We start from the raw sequence: 25,758 nt of genomic DNA on the forward strand, positions 1-25,758 counted from the left end.
TCAATATTCGATAAAGATAGACAGACGACAACCCATGAGGAAGAAAAGGAAGAATCATTCAAACGAAGCGAATGGTACGATGATAATAACAATAATAAAGACAGCGGTGTCCGGGAAGGGACAAGCAGGGGCGTAGCAAGGTAGCTGGCGCTCGCGTAGGGTACCAATCAGCTGGCGTGCGCGGTGTTACGGTAGACAGCAGAATAGAACAGGCTCTCTGGAAGTGACATACGTTTTCACGGGTAAGCGGACAAAAAATTGCCTGCCACTTATATGCGTTACATAATATGCGGTCGTGCACGTGTAGTTTGACATAGTGCGGCCGAAGGTGAAAATACACACGAACATTCGACTATTTTGCTACGTCGTTCTTGAATGAAAATGTGTCTGTATTTAAACAGAAAGTGGGTTGTTCTTCAACTGCCAGCCTCTCTTGTCAAGAATGGTCGATAATTGACCAGAACCGAGATACCCTGCTCGAGATCATTCGAAAATGCAAACACGCAAGTATCTTGCTATGACGTCATACAAATGAAAGACGATAAAATATAGCCAGAATATGGAAGACAAAACAAATACGTCCCTAGACTTGCATACGAAACTACGTATGATCAATGCACGTTACACTGTACGTAGTGGTTTAGGTTATGCCGTATGCCGTATACCGTATTTTCGTGGACACAGGGCCCGCGAAAATAAGGATACGCGCTTGCAGGTTCGGCAATCAAACTTTACCGACTGAAACCGGGTGTCTTACATACTTAACAATATTGATTGATGGATCGAATTCGGCATTGTCTGTTGATTTTCTATCATAATTCATGTGGTCTACGTATGCCTTTTAAAGTCTCGCTCGTACATTAAACGGTATGTCACAGTGTCAAATAATCGATACGTACGCCTTCTCTGTTTGCGAACGATCTTTCGAACGTTTTGCACCATATACCATTAAAGCATAAAACATTTAATGTGACAATCTCGGTACGATATTAACATTCAGTGGTTTTTGTGTGTCTTTGTTATTTCGTTAGATAACGCTATAGATAAAATTTGTATTTGTAAAGCAACGACAAAGTGATCTTATTAACGCATTGATTGCACTGTGTACGAATTATATCTTTCATTTTTATTATATTCGTAATATTATACTCGATATTATTTCACATATAATTTCAATTTATTTGAATTTCCTCTATCTACTTTTGCCAACATAACGAATTACTACATATGTATTTACAAATTCGGAATTTAAAGCATATTCTTATCAATGAAAGAGTAAGACGATAAAATGCCTTCTAATCTCTAGACTGAATGTTTCATAAATTTAACATATTCTCAAAAGCAAACAATTTACAAGCTATCCACGAAACGGTTAACTTGAAAATACACCATTAGATAAACAACGATTCTAGAGTTCACCGTGAATGTTTAGTAAATACATAATAACAATATTTCTATGATCATGGTAAACCTGTCTTTATATATACTATATTAACGGACTTCATCAACTTCTTCGTTTTAATCGCTCCTTTCTTCTTTTTGATATCGTTTGCTAAAATATGCTTTGAATGTCAATTTAATGGATTGTATTTCACGTTTATTGACAAAGATTGAGATCGCAGTACCCTCAAAGATGGGGGAGGAGAGATTGGACGTCGACCAACCTCTATGGGATCTTAGCACCTTCGTAGGCAGATGGAAGCATTTCCTCTGGCAAACTGATTTCCGCACTTGTACCGCTGGTGAATCCCAGTTGTTAGCAGCAAAGAAATTATGCGAGGACTATAAGTGAGTATGAGTAATCGGTTTAGTTTTGCTTGACCACTAGCCAATCTATTGGACTATTACATAAACATGAAACTTATAGAAAACAAATGATTTGTTACGAATAAGTGCAAAACATTTACGTAGATTAATACACATTTTAATTTATATACTAGAAATTTTAATATATTATGCATGGTGAAGAGGATACAACAATTAAGGACACTTCAATGTTATTTACGTTTTTCTAAGGTAATAATAATTAAATAATAAAAGCGTGTGAGTTGTAATAATAGCGAAATATGTTTCTACATATTATGTTATATTGTATTATTTGCTAGTTATCAGTCGAACAAGAAGATATTAATATGTTCGATATTACTTTGTAAGAACTCTTATAAAAAATATTTTCTTGACATTAATCTTGTTTTACGATTGACAGAATGTGATTTGAAGTATGTGATACAAGAATCGCGTCTTTTCATGGCGTCTTTATCATGCTCGAAGAAACAGTATTGCATAACGAGCGTTATCGATAAATGCAGTTTACTATGTTAAGTATTTCAAGGATAAAACGACATAATTATGTTCTAACAAAATCGTTACTTATAAATAAAGATCGCACTAACAATCACGGTTATTATAATTAAAAATGTTTCATTAAATATCTTTTATGTTTAACATATATCCATTTTAAATTGTCATACTATATTTATAAAAAACAAATAGAGTCATTTTAATCTATAACTTAATTATTCAAAAAAATAATTGGAAAAAGTTAAAAGCGATTGCCATTCTATAAATATAGCGTTCTATTTAAACTTTAAACATAGAGAGCTGACCTTGAAACTCCTTTCACGCCTCCGCATTCCCTTTACTCTCCGTGGAATTCTAACAGCCTTTTTCAACCCCATATACGAGTGTGTATTTTATTTCATAGTCCAGTTTAATTGCATGAATTTTCTCAATCGTACTTCTGGTGTATAAAATAAATTAAAACATACGCTATGTAAGGAATAAAACGCAACAATAGTTTTTCAGATGCAATTCAACCATCTTTCTTTGCATGTTTTGCTCGATTTCTCTAATGAAGGATTACGATGCAGGTGGTTGACCGTACATGTAACTTATATAAGTAACCATGGCACGGATGAAAGAACGATTTTATGGGAAACGGAAGTCATAAGGATCTTGCATCGAATCGGATTTTTATTTTAACCTCGACAGATTTACATTCTACGTATCATATTGAAGAAACAAAGAAATAAAAACCTATCGGTCACTGCAGGCATTGCAAATATTCTCTACGACATCTTTACATTCCTTTTCTTCATGAATTGATTGTGTCAGTTGGTCAATTGTGTAATGTATTAGCCGATTGTAAAGCTAGTAAAATAATCGTTTTTTGGGAAAAGAAGATAATAAATCAAGCCTGTGTAGAAAAATTTATCGATAATTGTACCAAAAAAGAAAATAATATTTGAACATTTTAAAAGTGAAATACTAGGTAAGAAAATACATTGTTAGGAAAATATTTTCAATAGTTTTAATTTAAATTAAGATTTCGGAAATTATACTTCATGTGAATGTGCATATTTCCTGTAACTTGAAGAAATTTCTCTGTCATCTTTCTGAATCTTTCCTTAAACACGCTCTATCTAATTGTTTAAAGTGATACTATTCCTTCATTTGTATTTCTCGCAAATTTTCCCATACATGTAGCTATCATCAGAATTCTTAACATAAATTTTCACGCATCCTTGTAACTCGCTGTTTTTGAGTCTACGAAAAATCAATAGTCTGTTTATCCCTTAGACTTGGGAAGGAGCCAGCTGGTACAACCCGGGAGCAAATCATCTATGCTAAGAAGCTTTACGAGTCGGCCTTTCATCCCGACACCGGTGACCTGCAGAATGTCTTCGGTAGAATGTCCTTTCAAGTGCCAGGTGGAATGCTTATCACTGGTGCTATGCTTCAGTTTTACAAGTAAATTGTCTCTTTGCATATTGTCCACCTTAAACTATGCCACTGTAAACAAGATAACATCCTCGAAACGCAAGAAATTTAAAAATTCATTCAATAGTAATTTGTTTTCAAAGATAATTCTCTAAAAATGAAACGATGGAATATGGAAGAATTCTGTATTAATATGTTTGTAATAGATTTAATTTCAAGTAGCAGAAATATCCTTGATTTTCGATTGAAAGATATAACTATCTTGTTGACTTTGTAGAATTTATTTTATATAAGCATTTGTGAAAAAGACATTGTTCATTCTCAACAATTGTTGCAGAACAACCACAGCTGTGGTTTTTTGGCAATGGGTGAACCAGTCGTTCAACGCGTTCGTTAACTATACGAACAGAAATGCCAACAGTCCTACGACCGTTTCTCAATTAGGACTGGCATACGTCAGTGCTACCTCAGCGGCCATGATAACAGCTATAGGATGCAAGTCCTTTTGGGCAAAACGGGCGAGCACTCTTATGGCGGTAAAATTTTTAATTCATGAAAACTCATATTAATACTTCCGTAACAAATTGACTTCAAAATGATTCTGTGTCAGAAAGCTATCCTTTTAATTATTTGATTAAGTATAATATTTGGAAGTTTAACTATTTAGCGCTACGTGCCGTTCGCTGCCGTGGCAGCTGCAAATTGCGTGAACATTCCCCTGATGCGGCAGAACGAAATTACTAATGGAATCGACATCAGTGACGAGAATGGCAATAAGTTGACCAAGTCAAAAGTAGGTTGCATTCGACGTTCGTTATAGAATAAAGTGTACCACTGAAGAGAAGTAAATACATGATCCATTTTAGTTCGCCGCAGTTAAAGGTATCAGCCAAGTAGTCATCTCGAGAATTGTTATGTGTGCACCTGGCATGTGTAAGTATAAAATGTAGAGCACGAGATCAAACGCATGCTAATTTAATGAAACACAAATTTATATGGTTCAGTGATTCTACCACCCATCATGGAAAGACTAGAAAAATATGCTTGGATGCAGAAGATCAAATTTTTGCACGCACCTATACAAGTTACGTTGGTCGGTTGTTTGTAAGTATTTTTTAAACATATATTTTTTAAATTTTAGATTACCGTAACATTATTAGTCGACTACAGTGGTTTAAAGGTTGGACGTTCATAGAAAAAAAAATATTCATTAATATTTCAGTCTGACGTTCATGGTTCCTACGGCGTGTGCGTTATTCCCGCAAAACTGGTGAGCTTTTATAAATTTTATACATATATATTTTATCAAACGAACAATACAATTCTTTTACATTGAAAATCAATCTGTTTACCACCTTTGACACTGAATATTCATATACTGACGCAAAAATTGACATATATAAATAGTTAGTAGTATATATTTTGTGTAAACATACATAATTTATATGTATACTTTGTATATATTTCATAGCTCAATTAAATCTTCTGATTTGGAACGCTGGGAACCTGAAAATTACGAACTTTTGAAGAAGAATTGTAACAGCAGAGATATACCCACATACTTATACTTCAACAAAGGTTTATAATTCATAGAGACTGTAGTCGTGATAAAAGATCATCGAGGGCACTCTTTTTTATTACCCTTAGGTGATAAGCGAGCTAATTAATAATGGAATTGAAATTTACTCATAGAATAGTGTCGGGAATATTTTTAGTTTTCTGCTGGTTCAGAGGATGAAGAAGGCTTGTTTCGAGGAGAACAATAAATACGACAATATTGCATTTCAAATAATTCTTGTTCTATATAGCAATACATTTTATTTGTAAATTTCATAATATACATGCTAAATCAGTGCATTTTATTATTCATCGTGTATGTTGATCGGTATCCTCTTATCATAGGAATAACGATAGAATCGCTAACATGTAATTACCTTTTATACACGAGACATTTCAAACAGCAATAATCTGTTTCTATTAAACGCTCAATCATCTTGCTTTAATTAAACTAGGTAAATAAACATATGTATTTGCTAATGACTTAAATGGCGATATCGTAATATTATACATTGTATTGTTAAACCTCTGTGTCATAGATCTTAAAACTGTCGATGTTCTGTTGTTACTACCTCCTTCAACTGTTATACGTTATAAAAGAAAACGCTGCCATGTATATTTTAGTAATATTACAATAAACACTTTGGAAACTGAATTTCAATGGATTTATTTTATTTCATGATGGACTACTGTCAATTGCATGATAATATTGGGACAAACATACAAAATAATATAATTCAGAATAAATAAGCATTATATAAAAAGCTATATATTTGGCCGACAATGTGTAGTTTGAGCTTGTTGCGGCATATAACCGATGCGTTCTTGAATTTCACTTTGCGGGATTTTACCACCCCAGGGGGGAGGATTGAATGTTGTTGGTCTTTCTGATTCTTTCTTAGCTTCGAGAGCTTTCCTCATCGCCTCATATTCTTGCAGATCGTCTAGTCGTAAGTCGATTCTCGTCGGACTGCGCCGTATCATTTTACGAAGGAAAAGTTCAACGCACCTTTCTTTTAGTATAAAAAGATCTTATAGTACGTCGATCGATATGCAGGGAATGTTGTTAATAAGGACCAAGCGAAAGAATCCTAACTTTCTTTAATCTTAATACTACACAATCATCTGCAACATATTTATAAAACAATGTTTTATTTTTAAATATTCTTATTCTGCTTTAAATCCTTATAGTAATAGTGAAGTGCTATTATCAGAAGTACTTCAAATTTTGATAGATTCGAGAACAAATCCCTGCCTGGGATTTTAATCATATAGATATAAAATCGATTAAATTTTATATCCTATGGATTTAAGAAATGACAAATCTTTTTAAATATCATATATTATGTGTGCAATACATACAGAATACACTTATATCCATTATGCAACTAATAAGTATATAATATTAAGAATTAGAGATATAAAATTTAAAGAATAGAATAAATGTAATGATAATATTTATTCGATAAATGAAAATATTAATGTCTGAATCGATAGAAATATTTGACTAAAAAATAAGAATGTAAAATATTTCGCACGGGGCACAGAACCATGTAAAGTCACCCCTGAAAGTTACGTTAAGATGGCGGATTACAAGGAATAGATAACTGGCCAGTAATAATTCCGAAATAAATAACACTTTTAAGAATGCACTAATTACTGGACCATTTATATTCGCGAAAATGACATTTTTCCTACGATATTTCGCACGAATCGTTCATAGATTCGCATCATTTACAGAACTAGCGTGAAAATGTGGGTACAACAAGGGATTTGGCCGCCGTAAACACGCTTCCGATCGAGTGCTACAATTTTCGTTGATTTTGTCACGGCGGCAAGCACTCCCCTTTAGTAAATTGTAAATAATTGTAAATTAAGCACCAGGTAACGAAGCGCCAGCAGGAAAGGATGCTTTACTTGGAAGATTATGTTGAAAGTACGTAAAAACGAGGCATGCTCTGCTTACCCAGCTTATGAAGAAAGTTACTAACCTTTCCAAATATACTCTCTCGCACAAACATCAGATGCGTTTCTTAAAGCGAATGTTTTATTAGATATTGTATTATTACATGTAATCATTTAAATTCTGGCTTTTATTTTATTATCGAGTTAAATATTTCATTATATGAGCAATTTCTTGATATACCATTCTTCGTAAGTTTAAGGTTAGTTGTATGTTTTCTAAATAGTGTATAGCTTCTCTGCTTTACCCAATATATTTTGGAGTTAAACTGTAACTTGTAATATTTCCTATGAATAGAATGCGAACATTGTAATTATTATATTAATTAGATAAATGTCATTTATTCTTAAGTATTTAATCTTTTTTGTGTTGGTTTTGTTTGGTTATGTTAACCTTCTTCTTTTGCGGTTCCAGTGATCGAGCACCTACCACAAGAATTAAGAGACCGGTTCACAGAAATGAGAGAAATGGACTTAGGTGTTCAGAGTATGTACACATTATTATAGAATATATTTATTATTTATGAATTATATTAATAATTGCTCAATTATTGCAGATTCAATGGACAGTTTAGAAAAAAAAGTAAAGATTTTTTTTGCAAATGCAAAAAAGATGAAACCTAGTGAAAAGGAAGCAGAATATGAAGCTATTAGAAGAGAATATTACAAAACTTTAGAGGATGCAGATGAGAAGGTGCATTTAGCTAATCAGATGTATGACTTAGTAGATAGATATTTGAGAAGATTAGACCAGGAATTGCACAAATTTAAAATGGAGCTAGAAGCAGATAATAAAGGTATCACAGAAATACTGGAGAAAAGGTCATTGGAGCTAGATCAACCACCTACGAATAGTAGTCAAAAAGAGAATCGATATAGCTTTACAACATCCAGTAGGTCACGAGACAATCATAGTCATTGTAAGTATTCCCTTGCTTCAAGTAAATTTTATTCAATATGAAAAATACTTTAGACTAATAAAAATTTTTATAGCTCGAGCAGAAAAAAGGAGAGATTCAAATGCATCTTCTACATCAATAGAAAAACGCTTAGCTATAGAAAAAATTTCTCCAAGTCTTCCTGAATCGCGACCAGCTTCTGCAAATTCAGGACCAATTATCGCCGCTACAAGCGTGCCATCTACCCCTACAGCAATCGCGAATTCTGTTGGTTCTGTGAGTTATAATCTCGGTCACATAGGAGCTGGTGGAAATGCTATAGCAGCTGCAGCATCACAAGCAATTGCTGCAACGCAACAAATGCAGCATGGCAGACGTACTGCCAGCTTAAAAGCTAGTTATGAGGCCATTAACACTGGAGGTGTACATGCAGCCGAATTTAGTAGAGAATTAGCTGGTGCTGCTCAGACTGCGATTGCAGCTATACAGCAAGAAACAACTAAAAAGCATAAAAAGTATGCATCTGCTAGAAGACTTCTGTACCCTTTGTGGAAATTTTCGCGTGTTTGCTTTGAATGAATATTATTACTTATTTTAGAAAAGTAACTGCTGTCCCAAGCTCGAGTGTAGTTGCTGCCTCTGTTCAGCAACCTGTATCACCTCCAGTTATAACTACAAATACACAAGTTGTAGATTCAGATAATCCAGATTGGACTTATGATCCAAATGAACCAAGATATTGTATATGTAATCAAGTATCTTATGGGGATATGGTTGCCTGTGACAATTCAGATGTAAGCTAACCTTTTTTTCTTTATATATATTTCCGTATGAGTCAAGTAAGAATATTTATATTTATTAAATAATTATTTTCTCTCATTATCTTTTTATAGTGTCCTTTTGAATGGTTTCACTATCCATGTGTGGGCATCACTGCACCTCCAAAAGGAAAGTGGTACTGTCCTCAATGTACATCTTCTATGAAGAGACGTGGAGGTCGGAAAAACTGATCGTACCATAACCAGTGCAAATATAATGAGAAAAAATTGATACTACCTCTTAGGCATTGTCCGTCAAGTACCAACTTAGTTAGGAAGCTATTAATTCTGATTTTATATCAATTTTTAAATATGTTTAAAGTTTAAGTCTTGATCTTGTCCCAGGACACTTAAAGTTCTGTCTGTAAAGCAAAAAAAGCAGCTTTTTTTTACTGCATTTTATAGACAACAGGAGGATCAGATGGTGCAAAAAGTGGGCTTCGAACAAATTTCGTTTTATGAGAAGATTTTTCGCATAAAAGCATTGCAAATATTTCTTAATACTTTTTGCACCATTCTATAACACGACCATATTAGATAGTTTCTACGAATTTACATTGAAAAGTAACCTTTTCCTGTGGTAATACGTACTACAATTTATTGACTGAAACAACAGAGGCGATTTTCACTGTGAATTTTTCGAAATTTTTGTTTTTAGTTTACGCAATCTTCGAGCAATCTTCGTATATTTACAACCTCATGTTAGTTCAGACGTGTTTAGTATCTCGCTGAATTGACAACTAGGCGAGCAATAACATTTTAAATGTTCTACGCTTTGAGAAAGAAATAAACAAGAGAGTGAGAGAGCGAGAGCGAGAGAGAGAGAGAGAGAGAGAACCAATAACAAATTGTGAAAATACTACTTTCGAAATGTAGCAACTTGATGTATAAATAAAGCGACCGATGCAAGATTTATCATTTGTATTGCTATCATTCATAAAGATGTTTCTTTTGATTTTCTCTCATTATTACAATTAATATTCCTCATTTAGATATGTCTCATCCTACAATTATTCTCGTATTATGAAAGTAGTTTATTGAGTCATTGAAACATTTCACTTGTAAAATAATTCAAGTATCTTATCGTTTCCGGGTAACTTTCAACCTTCAGCGTTACTTCGGTCCGATTAACCATGAATTAACTGTAAAGACATATTTAACTTATTAAAATATTCTATCCTTCAAAAAGGATGTCGCTATTAAAGTAACTGTAATTATCACGATTTAACGTTATAAAAAGGGAAATATACTTGTTAGTCATATGTGATTCATAGTTGACAATTCCTTATGGCAATTTGTAGCACATTTAAAATATTGTTGACATCAAAATATAAAAAGAAGGAAACTGAAGCAAAAAAAAACAGTATAATTATGATGTGACTCATGACATTACTACCGGGCACCGGGTACCCGTAATTATTGACCTTCTTTATTTCAGAGCATGTCTAACCTTGCTTTTCGTTCCACTTCAAACATTTTACTACGTATAAAAATTGAATAACATTACAACATCTGTGTCATACATAAATGAAGACATAATCATGATCGGAAGCAATTTACGCCAAATTATGTAGCAATTTACGCGCAAAGGACTCCACTATCTGTGAAAGGTCGCACATTATTTTCGTTCCGAAAGAATGTACGAGTTAATATGCTTCTGCAAAATGCGTTGCAAGGTATCCTGGTTGTATATAAATCAACGGAGACTCGCCAGTTTGAAATCTTGTTCTTCTTCAACTCTGCGCGCTCTTGTAAAGTACAGAAAATTATTTTGCGACATTCAATTATGTCTTATATACTATTTGCAGTTTGCTTCGTTACGGGCATTCTAAGGGACCGTGCTCTGGCACAGAATACGATTACTTTTGGCAGTAATGCAGTTGTGTCATCAAGTATGAGTATAAGAAGAATTTTAAACAAACTTGAGGAATTTAAATCTTTTTTAGCCCTTCTCGCTATCAGAAAAATGCTTCAGTTTTTGAAAACTGGAAATTTCTTTGAAATCTAATTCCAATTGCATTATTATTCCGTAAAACTTTTTTAAACAAAGGATGGTGTATTAAGTATATTTTTAAACATAAAATATTTGCTAAAAATAAGAAGTATTCTATTTCTATCGATAAAATATTACCGAAACATGATTTTGGTCGCTTTTGAATTTATTTTTGAATATGAATTTTAAAATTTCTTGAGAAATTATATTTTACTGTAGAAAAAATGTATTTAAATTAAATATTCGATTACAAATTATTAAATTTTATATTTAAGCTTACAGTGACAATTCGTGTTGTGTACCAAGGGACGACTGTCCATATACCAATACGGGAATCGATATTCGAATTGTTAATGGAGTATGTATGAGTAATGTATTTAATAGTTTAATGATTAGAGATGTCATTTTCTCAAAAAATACATCGTCTTAATTTTAATTTTTAGAATTCGAATTGTCCCGCTGGCCAAGTGTGTTGTTGCTCGTCTTCTTCGGGAAACTTGGTCGACTCTAGTTGCGGTGTCAGAAAAATTCCAGTGTCTGCACATCCTCAAGGTCAAGCCAGTTACGGAGCATATCCCTGGCAAGCTGCACTTTTAACGACTAACGATGTTTATGTCGGTTCGGGTGTACTTATTACTCCAAATCATGTGTTAACTGTCGCCCACAAAGTAGCATCTTACACGTAATTTATACTTTATTTTAATTCCAAAAAATATTGGTATTTTTATTTCCTTTTGTGCCTTTTATATGTTATTTTTTAATAAAAGAAATTTAATATTTCAAGTAAAAATAAATATACTTTTCTACAGAAATGGTGGACTTAAAGTGAGACTAGGAGAATGGGATGAACAGTCCACCAGTGAGACTTATCCATATCAAGAATATTCAATTAAACAAATATCTATACACTCTCAATTCAATTCTGCTAATCTTCAAAATGATGTAGCAGTAATAACTTTAAATAGTACTGTTCCAATTTCAAGCAGTCCTAATATAAACACTGCATGTCTTCCTACAGGAATACCCGCAGCTTCTACAAGGTATGTAAAAAATCTATATTTAATATTGAGATTTATTTAATCATAATAATTTTATATCCTCCATATTTTTCTTTAAGATGTTGGGTGTCAGGCTGGGGAAAGGATGCATTTGGTACAAATGGCAAATATCAAAGTATAACAAAAGAAGTAGATGTACCAATTGTTGATCAATCAACCTGTGAAAATGCTTTAAGGCAAACTAGGCTTGGACGTTCTTTTATGTTAAATAAAAATAGTTTCATATGTGCAGGGGGGGAACAAGGAAAAGATGCATGCACAGTAAGTTATTAACGTATTAAGATCAGATTTTAGTAACAAATATCAAATAATATTATTGATATCATTTAGCTCATGTTTTTAACAAATATGTAATTTTATTAATTCCCTTGGAAGTACTTATTTTGATTAAAATTCTTCTAGGGTGATGGTGGTTCACCATTAGTATGTCAATTTGGTAATAACCAATGGCAAGTTGTTGGAATAGTTGCATGGGGTATTGGTTGTGCAACTAGTAATATTCCTGGTGTATATGTCAATGTGTATAATTATATTCCATGGATTACACAACAAATAACTCAAAGTAAATGATTATAAAAAATATAATAAATGTCTTACAAATTGACAACCGCTTTTTGTACAATGTTTTTTTGTAAATTATTTATATTGCAATTGTATTCTCATATTTTTCTATGATATTTATATAACTTTTACAAATTTTTATTTTTTCTAATAATACTTCATAATGTAGTTGCATAAATATATTCATTTAAATATATTTGTATATGAATTACTAAATATATTACTGCGCAAAAAATATTATATGCAATATTATCGTATATTTTTCCTGAAATAATTGACGAAGTACATATTTAACACTTTAAATTTTACATGTAAGGTAAACTTAATCCACGTTTTATAAATAAAGCATTTTGTATTTTGAAAAATAATAATTAATTAATTATTTTGTCGATAAGGTAATTAAAAATCTAAATGTATCTAATATGACTTAAGTGATAAGAAAACGTATAGATTTACATTCTAAATGAAGCTTGATTCATGAAAACTGTAAAGTGTATTTTATGTAAATACGTAAATTGATGATAGAGGGCTTATTGTGTTTGACGTTTGTGAGAGGAAAAGTACTGATTGTTTACAATTTTACAAGATCTCAAAAGTTCAAAGGAATAGGTAGATGACATGGATGCCAATGCAGATGATGACGGAACACACAGCGAATTAGGTATATCGTTTTATATGGCGCACATTTAAATATATTAAATTATCCTTTAAACAATTACAGGTTATGTAGCGAGTTTTCCACATATTGTTCCAAAATGCAGAGATTCTTTCTTATCAATTACTTATAAAATTATACGTTTTAAATTTTTACAATTTTACATATACGTTATTTTTCTACTTCTGATACTTTCATATCATTATACTCTCGTATTATCCTTATAAATCACTTTAAGTTTTTGTATGTGTATATATATATATATATGTCCTCGTACATAAAGAAACACAAGAAAAGAATAAAATATTTGATTACAGAATATCCAGAAAATAGACAAAATAATGTCGAAGAGGATTATTCAGAAGAAAATACAGATGAAACATCTATATCTACTGAAAGCACTTTTGACTTGACATTACCAGCAACACATTCTGTAAATTTTTAATATATGTTTCCAAATTTATGCTAAATATTTGTTTTTAATTTTCTATGTAATTTAGACGGAAAGATGTTATTAGAGTTGTGTTTGGAATGTTATAATATAAATGTATTTAATTAGTATTTAGGACATAATTTAGAAGAACTTAGAGGGAGGACAATATTAGATGATGGACTTTACGTTAACTTGCCATTACTAGTGAAACAGTCTGTCATGTTATTTCCTGGACAAACATTACCAATGACAGTATTTGATGCACAAACCATTGATATGATAAGAACTTGCATTGAAAATGACCGAACATTAGGTGTTGTATGTTTGGGATATGATAAAATGGTACCAATAGGCACAACTGCTGAAATTTATGAGTGTATGTATGACCCTGATCAAGGTTTTCGTTTGAAAGCTAAAGGCAGGCAAAGATTTAAGATTCTCAGAGTTATAATTCAGGTAAGTTTTAAAATAAATCATATATGTAATACAGTAATTGTCAAAGTAATAATATATGTTAATGAAATTATGTATTATATATGTAAATTTCCTTTGTTCTTCTATACACTCATGACTCTTATAACAAGGGCATTTGGTTGTAAAATCAGATATTTCTGAAAAAAAAAAAAAAAAAAAAAAAAACGATTAATATATTTACTTCTATATATGTAGGGATATGATAAAATATCAGCCCGTGTACAAGTTTTACCAGAAATAACGCTTGGGCCACCATTCTTAGACGAACGTATAGCCTCGTTAGATCATATACGAATACATCCGAAAAATGAGGAAGATTTTAAGAAACAAGAAAAAGTGGAAAATTTAGATGCTGTAGTAACCCCTTGGCCTGCTTGGGTATACCGACAATATGATCCTTTAAGACTTTCGTTAAAAATACGACAACGTTTACAATTTATCGAAAGCAGTACGTACTAGTACTATACATAATTCTTATACAATATCTTGTAATTTTAATGTTGTTTGTACATCATTTTAACTTAAAATTATTGATTTATTACAGAAGGGAGTAGTATACCAGAAGATCCATCAGACTTATCATTCTGGGTTGCCCAAAATTTGTTACTAGACGATAATGAGCGAATCGTTTTATTAAATTACGATTGCGCAATTTCGAGGCTACAAAGAGAAATTAAATATCTAGTAGAAGTATATAAAATTAACAGTTTCTATTCAATCGTTCTAAATACAATTATTTTAAATCTTTAAGATTAATAGATCATATTTTTGTTTTATAGGATAAAATATTTGTTTGTTGTAATTGCGATTCTTACATTGGAAGACAATCACATATGTTTCCAATGAGTAAAGAAGGTCCACAGGGTACATATTGTAACCCTTCTGGTATTATACATGAAACTGTAACTTTATATCACGCGCAAGGCCTTGCCCTAAGTGATAATCCACCATCAATAAATTATACATGGTTTCCAGGGTAAGAATTATTTCTTCATATATTTTATTTTATTCTTTCATACTTTACATTAAATTACTTTAGACGTGGATTTATTTCATGACAGATACGCCTGGACTGTCGCAACGTGTAAAAATTGTGGTGATCATATGGGATGGAAGTTTACAGCAGTTCAAAATAATTTAAAACCTAAGGCATTTTGGGGATTGATACGTAAAAGTTTGAAAAATAAAGAAAAATGAGCAAATCAAAAATTCAATAAATACCTTAGACCGAAAGGTTCGTTAGTTTGGAAAACCTGGTGCAAATTCCCATAGTTTTTTAGTGTTATATGACTATGTGCAATGTTTATACTACCCTTGTGTTTAGTGTTTGTGCTGTTGTGAGCTTTCATTAGCAATAATATTAATTTTTCCAGTATCAAAGGAAACTATACAACATATTGGAACAGTTATTTACCATGAATTTCCAATCAACTGAAGTACAGTATAAACAAATTTTAACAATTGTGTGTATATAGAATTTAATTTTATAGCTATTTATGGCTATATATAAGTATGAGTTACGAGATTGATATAAAACTGCATTAATTTTTACATGATTGTATTTCATATTTATATTAAATTTAAAACGTAAATTAAATGGATCAATCAATATAAAAAAATATATATATATATATCAACTATTATTTTTGCAAAAGCAGTTTATTCTGCTTTATATGCTTTTAATCAGTGTCTAGATAACATACAATTCTCAACTTAAATTTTTTATTTAACTAGTCATTGTGAGACATATACATCCATCTTCGATATCAGTCTAGTAATATGATAAGAATTTGTCAACGTACCTTGCCTAATAAATTCGCAATTCGGAGGTTGCTGACTTCTAATAGTAATTGGATACAAATTTTTTACGGTTTTTATGTTCTCACTTAACACGATGAAGTAGCGATAAATTCGTGAAAGATTGAAATAGTATTGATTTTTCTTATTGGTGTGTAATATTTACATGTTATCCTTTTCTCATTATTATTGAGGAATGCATGTATAATTGCAAAATGAGTTTAACATTATGCCATTATTGTACTGAACTTCAATAATTATATACAAGCTATGATCAAAGATATAATACATGTTATTGGAATATGTTATTTTGTTATTTGTATATCAGAATTTAATAAATGTGAATTTAACATGAAAAACGTTATTTACAAATTGCTTGATCTTTTATTACTCAGAAAAAAATATTTTGAATGGGTTTAGACACACGAGGAAAGGTGAAATTGAAGGTGAGTATATAAGAAAGTAGGAAAATTAAATGAGATATTTGAAAGGAAACAGGGTATTATGAATTAAACTGCGTTTTTTCATTAATATCTTGCGCATGTTGTATATTTCTCGGTTACCTTCAATTAAATTTGTTATAATTATATCTGTATCTCAATCATTCTCTTGTATATGTATCGTGTTTTCTTGAATCGTGTTGAATTAGCAGATATGTTTATTTAACAATCTGCCACAAAAATTTAATCATTCGACGATAACACTTCGTATTATAGTACTATCATTCAGACATATTTCGTTATATGTATATCGTAGTCGTTTCGTACGTACTCGAGATTCGGATACGCTGATTCATTCATATTTATGTTTTCGACAGTTGCTCGTCGTTTCCTGAATCCTATGTATGCCTGAATATTATTTAACTTTGTGACTTTAATTCCTAAACCAATTAATCTGGATATTTTAACACGTTGTTGACTGATTAAACAAATGCGACGAAGTATCTACCATAAATTAAATAAATATATTCGTCTGGCATAAACTTTGATGTATATATTTTTAAAATACATCAAAGATTTTCTTACACTTAATTTTTTTAAAGCGCCACTATCATAGTTCATCTCTCTTATATTCTTCATAATCTATTTCCACGTTACATATTCGACACTATATTAATGAAACAAACATTTTTTAATCTTTTGTAGTTTAAAATTAGATGAGAATAAGAGATTGTAGGATATTTATCAGACACATTAATGCCGACATTGCAATATCAGTTCGATTAAAACAGAAAGATAAAAAAAATGCATATTGAATGTGAATTTCAAGATGATAATCATGACTCAAGTTGCAGGAACTAGCAATTTTCAATTACGCTTTCAGATTTAAAATTATTTTTGACAAAAAAAAAAAGAGAAAAAAACAACAATAACAATTGATTTTCTTATGAGTTTTTAAATTTCAATTTTTTTATTAGCATGTATCTATCTGCGCATTTTCACAATAATAATACATATTTATAATACATATATAACAGAAATCTTTTGTCTAGGAGATAAACAGATAGATATTCTGTTAAAAAATTTGTTCTAATGTTGCCAGTATATATAAGCACTTTATAATATAAATGTAATACATTGCTATATTTTAAATAAAAGGACGTGTTAAGTGTCAATTATTTTTTTCTGTTGTAACATAATCCCGGATTTTAAATTTAAACAAAAGTTATATTAATACAAAAAAAAAAAAAAAATAACGGTTTACGAATTTGCATCGTATGAAACTCGTTCTTGATATATATCCTTCAGAAAAAGTTATTTACACAAAAAAGCATTTCTTATGTTCGCTTGAATATTGTTTACTTGGATCCGAGTAATATATACACAAAAATTTTAGTTTAGTGTAATTATTTTAGTAAGTATCTTATTTAATGTGTTAATTATTAAATCATGATCACTGCCTTTGATACCTGTATCATCTCGATCTAGATAAACTTAATCATAGTAAAACTGCCAGACTTGTAAATAGTTCGAATTTACTATAGGTTAAATATGAGAATATTATCGAGAACGTATATAGGAGTATATTCGTCGCATATATTCGAAAGTGTTCATTAAATTATATTCCAATATCTTTCAATACATGCTTTTAGCTATGAATACTCATCCAATGAGAAGAAAGTATCGGAATAAAAGTAATTCAAAGATATAGATACGGGTCAGGAAAACGTACGTAACAGACTGTCGGGTTTTTGTATCATTGCTAATATCTTGTCCCACATGGATGTTTTATCACGTCACTTGTACACTTCGTGTATGCATAATTATTTATAGATCTGTAATATAGATATTTAATGTGTTTTATTATTGTATTTAATAAAAGCAGAAATTGAAATATCACGGGGAGAGACTTACTTTCAATTTCCGATCCTGCTGAGATAAGTTTAGTGTGCGGCTGTGCAGTTGTGCTTGATTGTTGATTACTTAGTTGTCCCGTAGTCACTGGTGCAGCAAAACCTGGAGGTGGTTGCATTGCCCAATGTTGAGTTGGTGCATTCTGTTGTTCCTTATGAACAAAATTTATTATGAAGATTTACTATGCAATATGTACTTTTAAATTTGTTTTAAATTTCTGAAAATATAAGATGTAATAATGAAAATAAAATATCATAAAAGTGTTTAATACCTGTTGCGCATTATGTGATACAGTGTGTGTAGGATGAACATGTGGAAATTGCCATGTACTAGTAGTTTGGAATGGAAGAGGCCTAGAAGAACTAACAATAGCTGGATCAATCGAAGTCCAGTCTGCAATAGGTCCAAAATTGTTCCATCCGCCTTTTTGATGTAATGCTTGATGATGAAATTGTTGTTGTTGTTGTTGATTATTAATATCACACCAATCTTTAAGCGTATACACTGCATCTCCCGCACATTTACTAATACCTGTTTTATATGTTAATTAAATTTTAAATATTAGTCATAAAAATAATATAAAATGTTCAAGTAATAGTGATTATTATTACAATGTACCTTGTGAATTCAGAAGAGGGTTTCCATTTGGAAGATAGGTATTTTGTTGTGGTGGTTGTGCTCCTGTAAACAGCACACTAGACGAATGACTCATGTATAATATTATATAGATTTTTTGCAAAGTCACAAGAATTCACTTTTATACTTGGATAACACTATTGCTCACCACAAATACATATTTACTGACACTATCTTGCTATTTCCGATTTATATACGCAAACAAAGAATACACTATTACTTTTTAAAGTTACAAATCATTGGTTGTTATTGTGTATATTTTTCTCAGATGAACAATTTAAACATAATATACGTTTACAATCATCATAGATTATTGACAAAATTACAAAAATACTAACCCGAAAGAGCATTGTTCGTGGGAGCCGGTCGCGGTATACCAAGACCAAAAGAATTCATGTGATTTGGTGTAGAACCAGGGAAACCTGGTGGTGGAAGGCGGCTACGTTGTCCCAAACTAGCAGCAGCCACAGTACTCTGAGCAGGGCTTTGGGTACCACTTTGTAACAAATTTTGTGGAAGACGAGACAGCAAGGAATGCGACTGTTGAATAACTTGTAGATTCTGCAGATGTTGGGCCTGCTGTTGCAAATGTGCTATATGGGCGACCTAAATAATAGCCATATATAATAACATGATATGAAAACAAAAATGATCATGAAACTATTATTGTTTGTTTTCAAGAATTACTATTGATAAATTATTAAATTTCATACAGTTGCCAAGGAAGATATAAAAATTACCTGTGGAAAATGTTGTTGACCGAGGTTTGCAATATTCTGTTGATGTTGTACCCTATTTTGTTCTTCTCGTTCTCTTTGTTGTTGTTGTTGTTGTTGTTGTTGCTGAAACCTTTGTTGTTGAATTTGCATTTCATTTTCCATAAGTTCAGCCAAAGCTTTCTGTGTTTCATGGAAAGGATCAAAACCTAGATCATCATCAGGCTTTATATCCGAACCAGATTCTTTATGGTTCCTAACTTCCTCCATAGTAGCATGACCATTTTGTTTTATATATTCACAGTTTTCTTGATTTTGTTGTGCCTTAAGAAATTATAGTTATTCTTCTTATTATCTATATTTAGTAGTATAAAGACAATTTAAATGATATTTATATTTGATTAATTATCTTATAAACTGCTTACCTGCAGAGCAAGCCTTTGTTGCAATGAGTTTTGTTGAAAATCTGCCATGAATTTAGATGCAGGAGAATTAACAAGCAAGCTTGATGTAAAAGTACCAGAAGGTTCTGATAGAGTAGTATACTGTAGATTAGCGTAAACTTCTTCATCTACAAAACCTTCAGAATTGAAATTCACTCCTGGCGAACTAGAAGGACTGGACTTTTGTACAACATGATTTGTTTGTGAAGTTTCAGGTTGAAAACCAAAAGCTGCTTGCCAATCTTCACTAGATTGAACGATTGGCAAAGAATCAGGAATAGAAGCTAAGCCTGTGGTTGTCCAATTCAGGTTTGGATTTGCTGTATATCCAAAAAAAAATAATTATAACATCTTTTATATTTGATTTTATATAAACTATAGGAGAATATAAAAGGAAAACAGACAAATATAAAAACTTAATCAGTTTTTATAACAACTCGAGTTCATTACTACAAGTGATTATAAATCCACAAATCAATTTGAGGAAACCACAGCACTAAACAAAGATTATGTGTACATGCCTGTCAAAGAAGTAGGTGGCACTGAGGTGGTGGTAGAGATTTTCTGGAAAGTATTTGAATTGAAGAAACTATTATTGTCCGTCTGAAAGATCGATCGATGATTGAATTGTATTTGAGACCCATTATGTAGTCCTGGTGGTGGCTGTTGATTGGCACCTTGTGATGAATTTGTGCTAGCTGGAGAAGAACCTAAAGATGATATGCACAAATTTCTACACTACAATCTCTATGCAATCAAATCATTTTGGTAGTGGAAAATGCCAGAATAAACAGCTTCTAATACCATTCCTCTCTGCCACCATTAATGAATCTCAAAAATGTAAAATTATGTGTCCAGAAAATTATATTTAAATATAAAGTGAGAAATTACAAAAAAAAAGAGGGGAAAAAAGCCAATTCTATACATACATAAGATATATTATGTAGACATTCATTGCATATAGAAATAAAAATAATAAACAATTTTCCAGACACTTTCATATATATGTTTGCCCAAATGATGCAACTTACAAGAAGGATAAAGTCAAGTGTGTACAAAAACACAAAAAACAGTTACTATTTTTTTCAAAGAATTCTCTTTATTTTGGCATATATCTATAACTATTTAAAATTTATTCTACAGTTATGAGACAGCCATAAGATGTGCATGTCATTAATATACTATACATTGCTCAAAAGTTATTGTTTTATGTTTAAAGTACAGCATACAGTGTTATAAGAGATAGGCACACATTTAGAATGATTTGTCATTTATTACAAATACTTTGCATGACATACTTTAATATTTAAATGATTTAAATATTGTAACTCCTATCTATAGCCTCTCACAAACTCTTCATAAATCGAAAGAATAAACTTTCTCCTACTTCTTTTCTTGCAAATATATATTCATAGAACTTTATTAAATTACAGAAATATTACCAAAAAACAAATATATAAAAAAATTAATACAGTTTAATGTAACAAAAAAAGAATATTTTGTCAATAAACATTGTCTAAAATTATCATAAAACAAATAAGTTTAAATTTTATCCTATAACTTTTTGAACCTAAAAAATAAAAGGTTTCCAAACATAATTCTATAAATATTTTGTAAACGTTATTTTAACCTCTAATATACATTTTTAGTAATAATAGTTATAATAGACATTTTGATCATTCTGTTTCTCTTATTCACATATTATTTAACGAATGCTATATATTGAATTTAGTCGTTTTCTACATTTATTTTAAAAGCAAGAAATCAATACATATAGAAATGATCACGAATATAAGGAACTCACCCAAAATTGCAGCACCACTGTTCTCCTCACTTGATTCTGTTAAATGTTCCACTTGATGATTCACATTCGGATCTTCCGTACTCGAAATTGTACTAGCCGGTGTACTACCTTCACGTTGATGATCTGTTTCACTATCCGAATGCCGACGTTCTCCGTTCTGCATTATTCCATTTACTTTAAGTTCTTGAGATTGTTGCTGCTGTTGTTGTTGCTGTTGATGCTGAACTAATTTAGATCCTTTATTACTTTGTTGTTGTGATTGTTGTTGAGGTGGTGGCTGCTGCGGTTGTGATTGTTGTTCCGATTTACACTTACTACCCAATTTCTGTAGTACATCACTATTCGATTCGGAGGAAAAATTTCTAATATCCTTCTGTCCATTAATTTGTGATTGCACATTATTCTGTGCACCAATAGAGCTAGATTCTGATCGAGAAGTTGTCCGTGTACTATGTTTTTCTTTGTTTTGACAATTTTTGTGTTTATTCCGTGCTGCTTGAGCTTTACTTTCACTATTACTTTTTCCTCTCCGTATATTCATATTTTCACCTTTATTATTATTGTTCTGTTGTGTCGAACTACCAGAGGATACATGACTCTGCTGGTTTGTTGTACTACTTCCGTTTGTCATGTTGTTTTGCTGCGATGTTGTTTGTGATGGCGGTGATAATTCTTTACAATTTGTTTGTGAACCTGTATATATAAGATTAGAATAATTAATAATCTATATATGATTATATTGTTTTTAAATATAATTATCTTTGTAAAAGGAAAACCCACTATTTGTCTGTCCAGTTTGTAACGATGGCCAAGCTTCTTTGGCTTGAGAATTTGAAGTTCCATTCTCTCTAACAATACTGCCTGTCACTGATGGTGATGGTGTTGGTTTCCTTGCATAAAAAAATTATTATTTGAGTTATGCTGTTTTCTCTTTCAACTATAATTCAGTAATTTCAAATGTAAAATAAATTACCGTTGTGCAGATGCATGTGACGCATGTGACGCATGTAACGATTGCACCAGTTTGCGCTCATATTCTTGATGTTTGCCCTGATGCATCTCTTCTTTTGTAAATGATGCCTCCTGGTCCCCAAGATCATGTAAATACATACAATCTGGTTTCGGACAAGGCTGATTACGCATAAAATGTGAACAATACTTTGTTGTTCCTAGCGACGTTTTAATTGTCCGTCCATCCATAACAACGTTATTCACAGCCTCTATAGCACGTAGTGCATCTTCTTGACGCTAATAATAAAGAAATTTAAAAAATATATATATAATTCCTAAAAGTAGTAAAATAACATAGCTTCTAATATAAAAGTATGCAGAACTTACCTGATAAGTAACGTAAGCTGAAGCACTAGGACCTTGAGACCCTGCATAGGAAGTGCTTTGATTTATTACAACCTTGTGAATTTTACCAAATTTTCCAAAATATTCATGCCGCTTTAATATCTGAAAATCAATTATTACAAAAATACTAAATGTCAACAATAATATTTTATTTAAATTATTAGTGACCTTACTTACATCAGCATCCGCAAGTCTCAATGGTAATCCTACTACAAATACTAGATTTTTTTGTACTACTCTCACATTTGCTAGATGTTTACGGTTTTCTGTAACCCTTTGCTTACGTTGCTGATCTTTTAATCTCTTTTCTGCTTTTAATCTAACAAGGAAAATGAATATAATAAATATCAATGATTCATATAAACACAGTAGATATCATAAAATGGCTGTTACATACCTTGCAATTTCTTCCATACTGAGAGGTTTAAAATCGGCAGGATTTTCAGAATAGGCCTTCCGACAAGCAGGGCATAAACCATTTTCATCTGTACGAATTCTATGCCAGCAAAATCTACATATTTGATATCCACAAGTACATGGAAAGAAATTTAAATCATCCACTTCCAATGGTTCCATACACAAAGGACATTCCACTGCATCTTCTCCACTTTGATTCAATACTGACATTTTTGTTTCTAGTTTTTATATCACACAATATAGTAAGTTATCAAGATTTTTTTTAGTTATAAATCCTGCACACAAATAAAAAGTATTTTACACAAGGTATTTAACATTCTTTTGATCGTATATATGAAAAATTTGTAATTATCAATTATCAAAATATTTTAATCGTGGTAATAATATTATCAATGAAATACACATGGTAACACTGAAAATACTTGGAATATACATTTTAATTGAAAAATAACATCATTATCAATGTAAATTTGGTACACATACGTGCAAAGTCTCCACAATGCCTTGATACTATGTAATTGACTGTACTTGCAACTTCTTATACACTAATATCCTTGCACAATCTGAAACAAATAATGGGACATTAAAACATTGTACTATAAAAATGTTATGAGTCAGACGTGTCATCGAGTATTAGCAGCCGTTTTCGTGGAATTCCACGTCAATTCGCAAGAAAATCTTTTGCAACGTACATCGTAACGGAATTTCTATTTTGAAAATATTTCACCGTGGAAGCGTTGAAATGAATCATATACCAGAAGGAATTAAAACAGAATATTTTCTCGCAGAAAATATAATAGAAGACGGTGACTGTTTAGCTGACAGATTTGACGAACAGTTGGAAAGGAAGGGTCCGTTTGACAGGAGCTGTCAGACGAACGTTAAACGAACAAATAACGCCTTAGATTTCAGAGAATTAGGTTAATCGCGTATGCCCTACGGTGGACGTAGAAATGACAAGTTTGTACGTGAGGTTGAGAACGACGACGAAAAACTTGCGGTAGGGCCCACCGTCTGTACTCTCCCACTCACTTTCTCACTCTCTCTCTCTCCCTCGCTCTTACGGTGAGACACGAACTATACGAGAGGGCGACGATCGGATGAAACAGCTGTTGGTGGCGTCGAGAGAAGCGAAGAAACGTCAGAGAGCGAGTGAGAGGTACTACGCTATAGCAGGAACGTACGTGAAAATCCGTGGAAAAGTCGGCGTGGTGGGACATGACACGTAAATTCTCCGGAGATTCAAATACAACTATTCACATACGCAAGGACGATGGCTCGATGTTTCGCGTTACGATTTTGAAGGGGGGAAAAGGCAAGCGAGAGAATGAGGAATGGAAGTAACGAAAAGGAGTGGCGGAGGGAAAGAGAAGGGAGGGGAAGAGAAGAGAGAGTAGGAGAAGGAGCAACAGAGAGAAGAGTAGAGACAGAACGAGAGAGAAAGAAACAACATACAAAAAGGAAGATAGATAGAATAACGATGCCATCATTCGTTTTGTCCCTTTTTAGCCAATGGTCGTTGTCTTGATCTTGCGCGTGAAAGAAAAAGACTCTCACCGATTTCTCATATCTGTTGTACCTACTTTTTTAAAAGAAACCCGTGATCCCAGTTCGAATGCAAACAAGTAATGGCCCCAACTCAAATATTTCAGTTTATGGAAAAAAAAAAAAAAAAAGAAAGAAACTGTAGTACAGCGCGATTAACATAGTATGGCTCGCGGCGAACGTCACAAAGGATTGAATGATTTGTCGTCAGAGGGGTTGCTAAATACCCTGGACTGGTTACAGGGTATACCTGGTTCGTTTAACCTTAACTTCGTTACAACAGAGAAACTTTTCGACAGTCCTCGGTAATAGATAAACCGCGTGCCACCGTTTTCGTTGATTCTAGAGTTATGTTCACGCATTCGTCCGTCCAAATTTCTTGACTCTTGTTTACTTACGTTATAACTTTTCCACTAACAAATCTCTTTTCTGTACTGGGAAATTTTTGTACAGTCTTCTAGATCTGGTCGCATGCGCACCGCGACTGCGCAGAAGCGGACATTACATATACTGATATTTAAAGAAAGGCGCATAGGTAAAGGATTCTGAAAGCGCATGTC

The 25,758-nt window shown here is 32.0% G+C and overlaps 5 protein-coding genes and 1 long non-coding RNA gene across 25 annotated transcripts; 4 read left to right on the forward strand and 2 right to left on the reverse strand.

The window, feature by feature from the left end:
• The first annotated feature begins 90 nt into the window (after positions 1-90).
• Sfxn2 (sideroflexin 2) lies at positions 91-5,932 on the forward strand. Of its 5 annotated transcripts, none has more exons than XM_072011052.1 (9): positions 91-242; positions 1,610-1,788; positions 3,580-3,750; positions 4,058-4,256; positions 4,388-4,513; positions 4,587-4,653; positions 4,725-4,824; positions 4,943-4,990; positions 5,192-5,932. In XM_072011052.1, exons 2-9 carry the CDS (start codon positions 1,634-1,636, stop codon positions 5,304-5,306), a joined length of 981 nt encoding a protein of 326 aa, XP_071867153.1. In that variant the 5' UTR covers positions 91-242; positions 1,610-1,633; the 3' UTR covers positions 5,307-5,932. The 5 variants fall into 5 exon arrangements, with proteins under 5 accessions (XP_071867153.1, XP_071867155.1, XP_071867154.1 ...); XM_072011054.1 differs by lacking the exon at positions 91-242 and adding an exon at positions 402-503; XM_072011053.1 differs by lacking the exon at positions 91-242 and adding an exon at positions 548-867.
• A 326-nt stretch (positions 5,933-6,258) lies between these two features.
• Positions 6,259-8,812, reverse strand: LOC139991169 (uncharacterized). Its single transcript, XR_011800742.1, has 3 exons — positions 8,682-8,812; positions 7,244-7,527; positions 6,259-6,402 (listed from the first exon to the last, which is right to left on the reverse strand). It is a non-coding gene; the product is annotated as an uncharacterized lncRNA (long non-coding RNA).
• Positions 6,771-9,871, forward strand: Ing3 (inhibitor of growth family, member 3). Of its 3 annotated transcripts, none has more exons than XM_072011032.1 (6): positions 6,771-7,213; positions 7,655-7,726; positions 7,797-8,159; positions 8,233-8,653; positions 8,737-8,932; positions 9,032-9,871. In XM_072011032.1, exons 1-6 carry the CDS (start codon positions 7,186-7,188, stop codon positions 9,146-9,148), a joined length of 1,197 nt encoding a protein of 398 aa, XP_071867133.1. In that variant the 5' UTR covers positions 6,771-7,185; the 3' UTR covers positions 9,149-9,871. The 3 variants fall into 3 exon arrangements, with proteins under 3 accessions (XP_071867133.1, XP_071867136.1, XP_071867134.1); XM_072011035.1 differs by lacking the exon at positions 6,771-7,213 and adding an exon at positions 7,300-7,431; XM_072011033.1 differs by lacking the exon at positions 6,771-7,213 and adding an exon at positions 7,306-7,442.
• Positions 9,872-10,398: 527 nt separating this feature from the next.
• On the forward strand, positions 10,399-12,805 carry LOC139991153 (inactive CLIP domain-containing serine protease A3). 4 transcript variants are annotated; one of them, XM_072011038.1, is made up of 7 exons: positions 10,399-10,632; positions 10,765-10,854; positions 11,225-11,307; positions 11,393-11,631; positions 11,759-11,989; positions 12,067-12,268; positions 12,410-12,805. In XM_072011038.1, the coding sequence occupies exons 1-7, from the start codon at positions 10,608-10,610 to the stop codon at positions 12,575-12,577; spliced, it is 1,038 nt and encodes a 345-aa protein (XP_071867139.1). In that variant the 5' UTR covers positions 10,399-10,607; the 3' UTR covers positions 12,578-12,805. The 4 variants fall into 4 exon arrangements, with proteins under 4 accessions (XP_071867139.1, XP_071867141.1, XP_071867137.1 ...); XM_072011040.1 differs by having other exon boundaries at positions 10,765-10,848; XM_072011036.1 differs by having other exon boundaries at positions 10,399-10,854.
• Positions 12,806-13,032: 227 nt separating this feature from the next.
• Ohgt (E3 ubiquitin ligase component cereblon) lies at positions 13,033-16,299 on the forward strand. 3 transcript variants are annotated; one of them, XM_072011030.1, is made up of 8 exons: positions 13,036-13,229; positions 13,541-13,656; positions 13,783-14,112; positions 14,326-14,578; positions 14,675-14,820; positions 14,910-15,106; positions 15,192-15,364; positions 15,504-16,299. In XM_072011030.1, exons 1-7 carry the CDS (start codon positions 13,187-13,189, stop codon positions 15,325-15,327), a joined length of 1,221 nt encoding a protein of 406 aa, XP_071867131.1. In that variant the 5' UTR covers positions 13,036-13,186; the 3' UTR covers positions 15,328-15,364; positions 15,504-16,299. The 3 variants fall into 3 exon arrangements, with proteins under 3 accessions (XP_071867132.1, XP_071867131.1, XP_071867130.1); XM_072011031.1 differs by lacking the exon at positions 15,504-16,299 and having other exon boundaries at positions 13,033-13,229; positions 15,170-15,363; XM_072011029.1 differs by having other exon boundaries at positions 13,038-13,229; positions 15,192-16,299.
• Positions 16,300-17,653: 1,354 nt separating this feature from the next.
• Cnot4 (CCR4-NOT transcription complex subunit 4) lies at positions 17,654-25,727 on the reverse strand. 9 transcript variants are annotated; one of them, XM_072010991.1, is made up of 16 exons: positions 25,597-25,727; positions 24,137-24,216; positions 23,634-23,928; positions 23,414-23,555; positions 23,219-23,338; positions 22,854-23,128; positions 22,661-22,770; positions 21,881-22,573; positions 20,598-20,786; positions 20,059-20,396; positions 19,658-19,957; positions 19,340-19,523; positions 18,900-18,962; positions 18,553-18,812; positions 18,282-18,432; positions 17,654-18,202 (listed from the first exon to the last, which is right to left on the reverse strand). In XM_072010991.1, the coding sequence occupies exons 3-16, from the start codon at positions 23,861-23,863 to the stop codon at positions 18,195-18,197; spliced, it is 3,063 nt and encodes a 1,020-aa protein (XP_071867092.1). In that variant the 5' UTR covers positions 23,864-23,928; positions 24,137-24,216; positions 25,597-25,727; the 3' UTR covers positions 17,654-18,194. The 9 variants fall into 9 exon arrangements, with proteins under 9 accessions (XP_071867092.1, XP_071867091.1, XP_071867084.1 ...); XM_072010990.1 differs by having other exon boundaries at positions 18,282-18,423; positions 19,256-19,523; XM_072010983.1 differs by having other exon boundaries at positions 19,256-19,523.
• Positions 25,728-25,758: the final 31 nt, after the last annotated feature.

This window comes from Bombus fervidus, chromosome 9, assembly GCF_041682495.2.
Source record: "Bombus fervidus isolate BK054 chromosome 9, iyBomFerv1, whole genome shotgun sequence".
Taxonomy (NCBI): domain Eukaryota; kingdom Metazoa; phylum Arthropoda; class Insecta; order Hymenoptera; family Apidae; genus Bombus; species Bombus fervidus.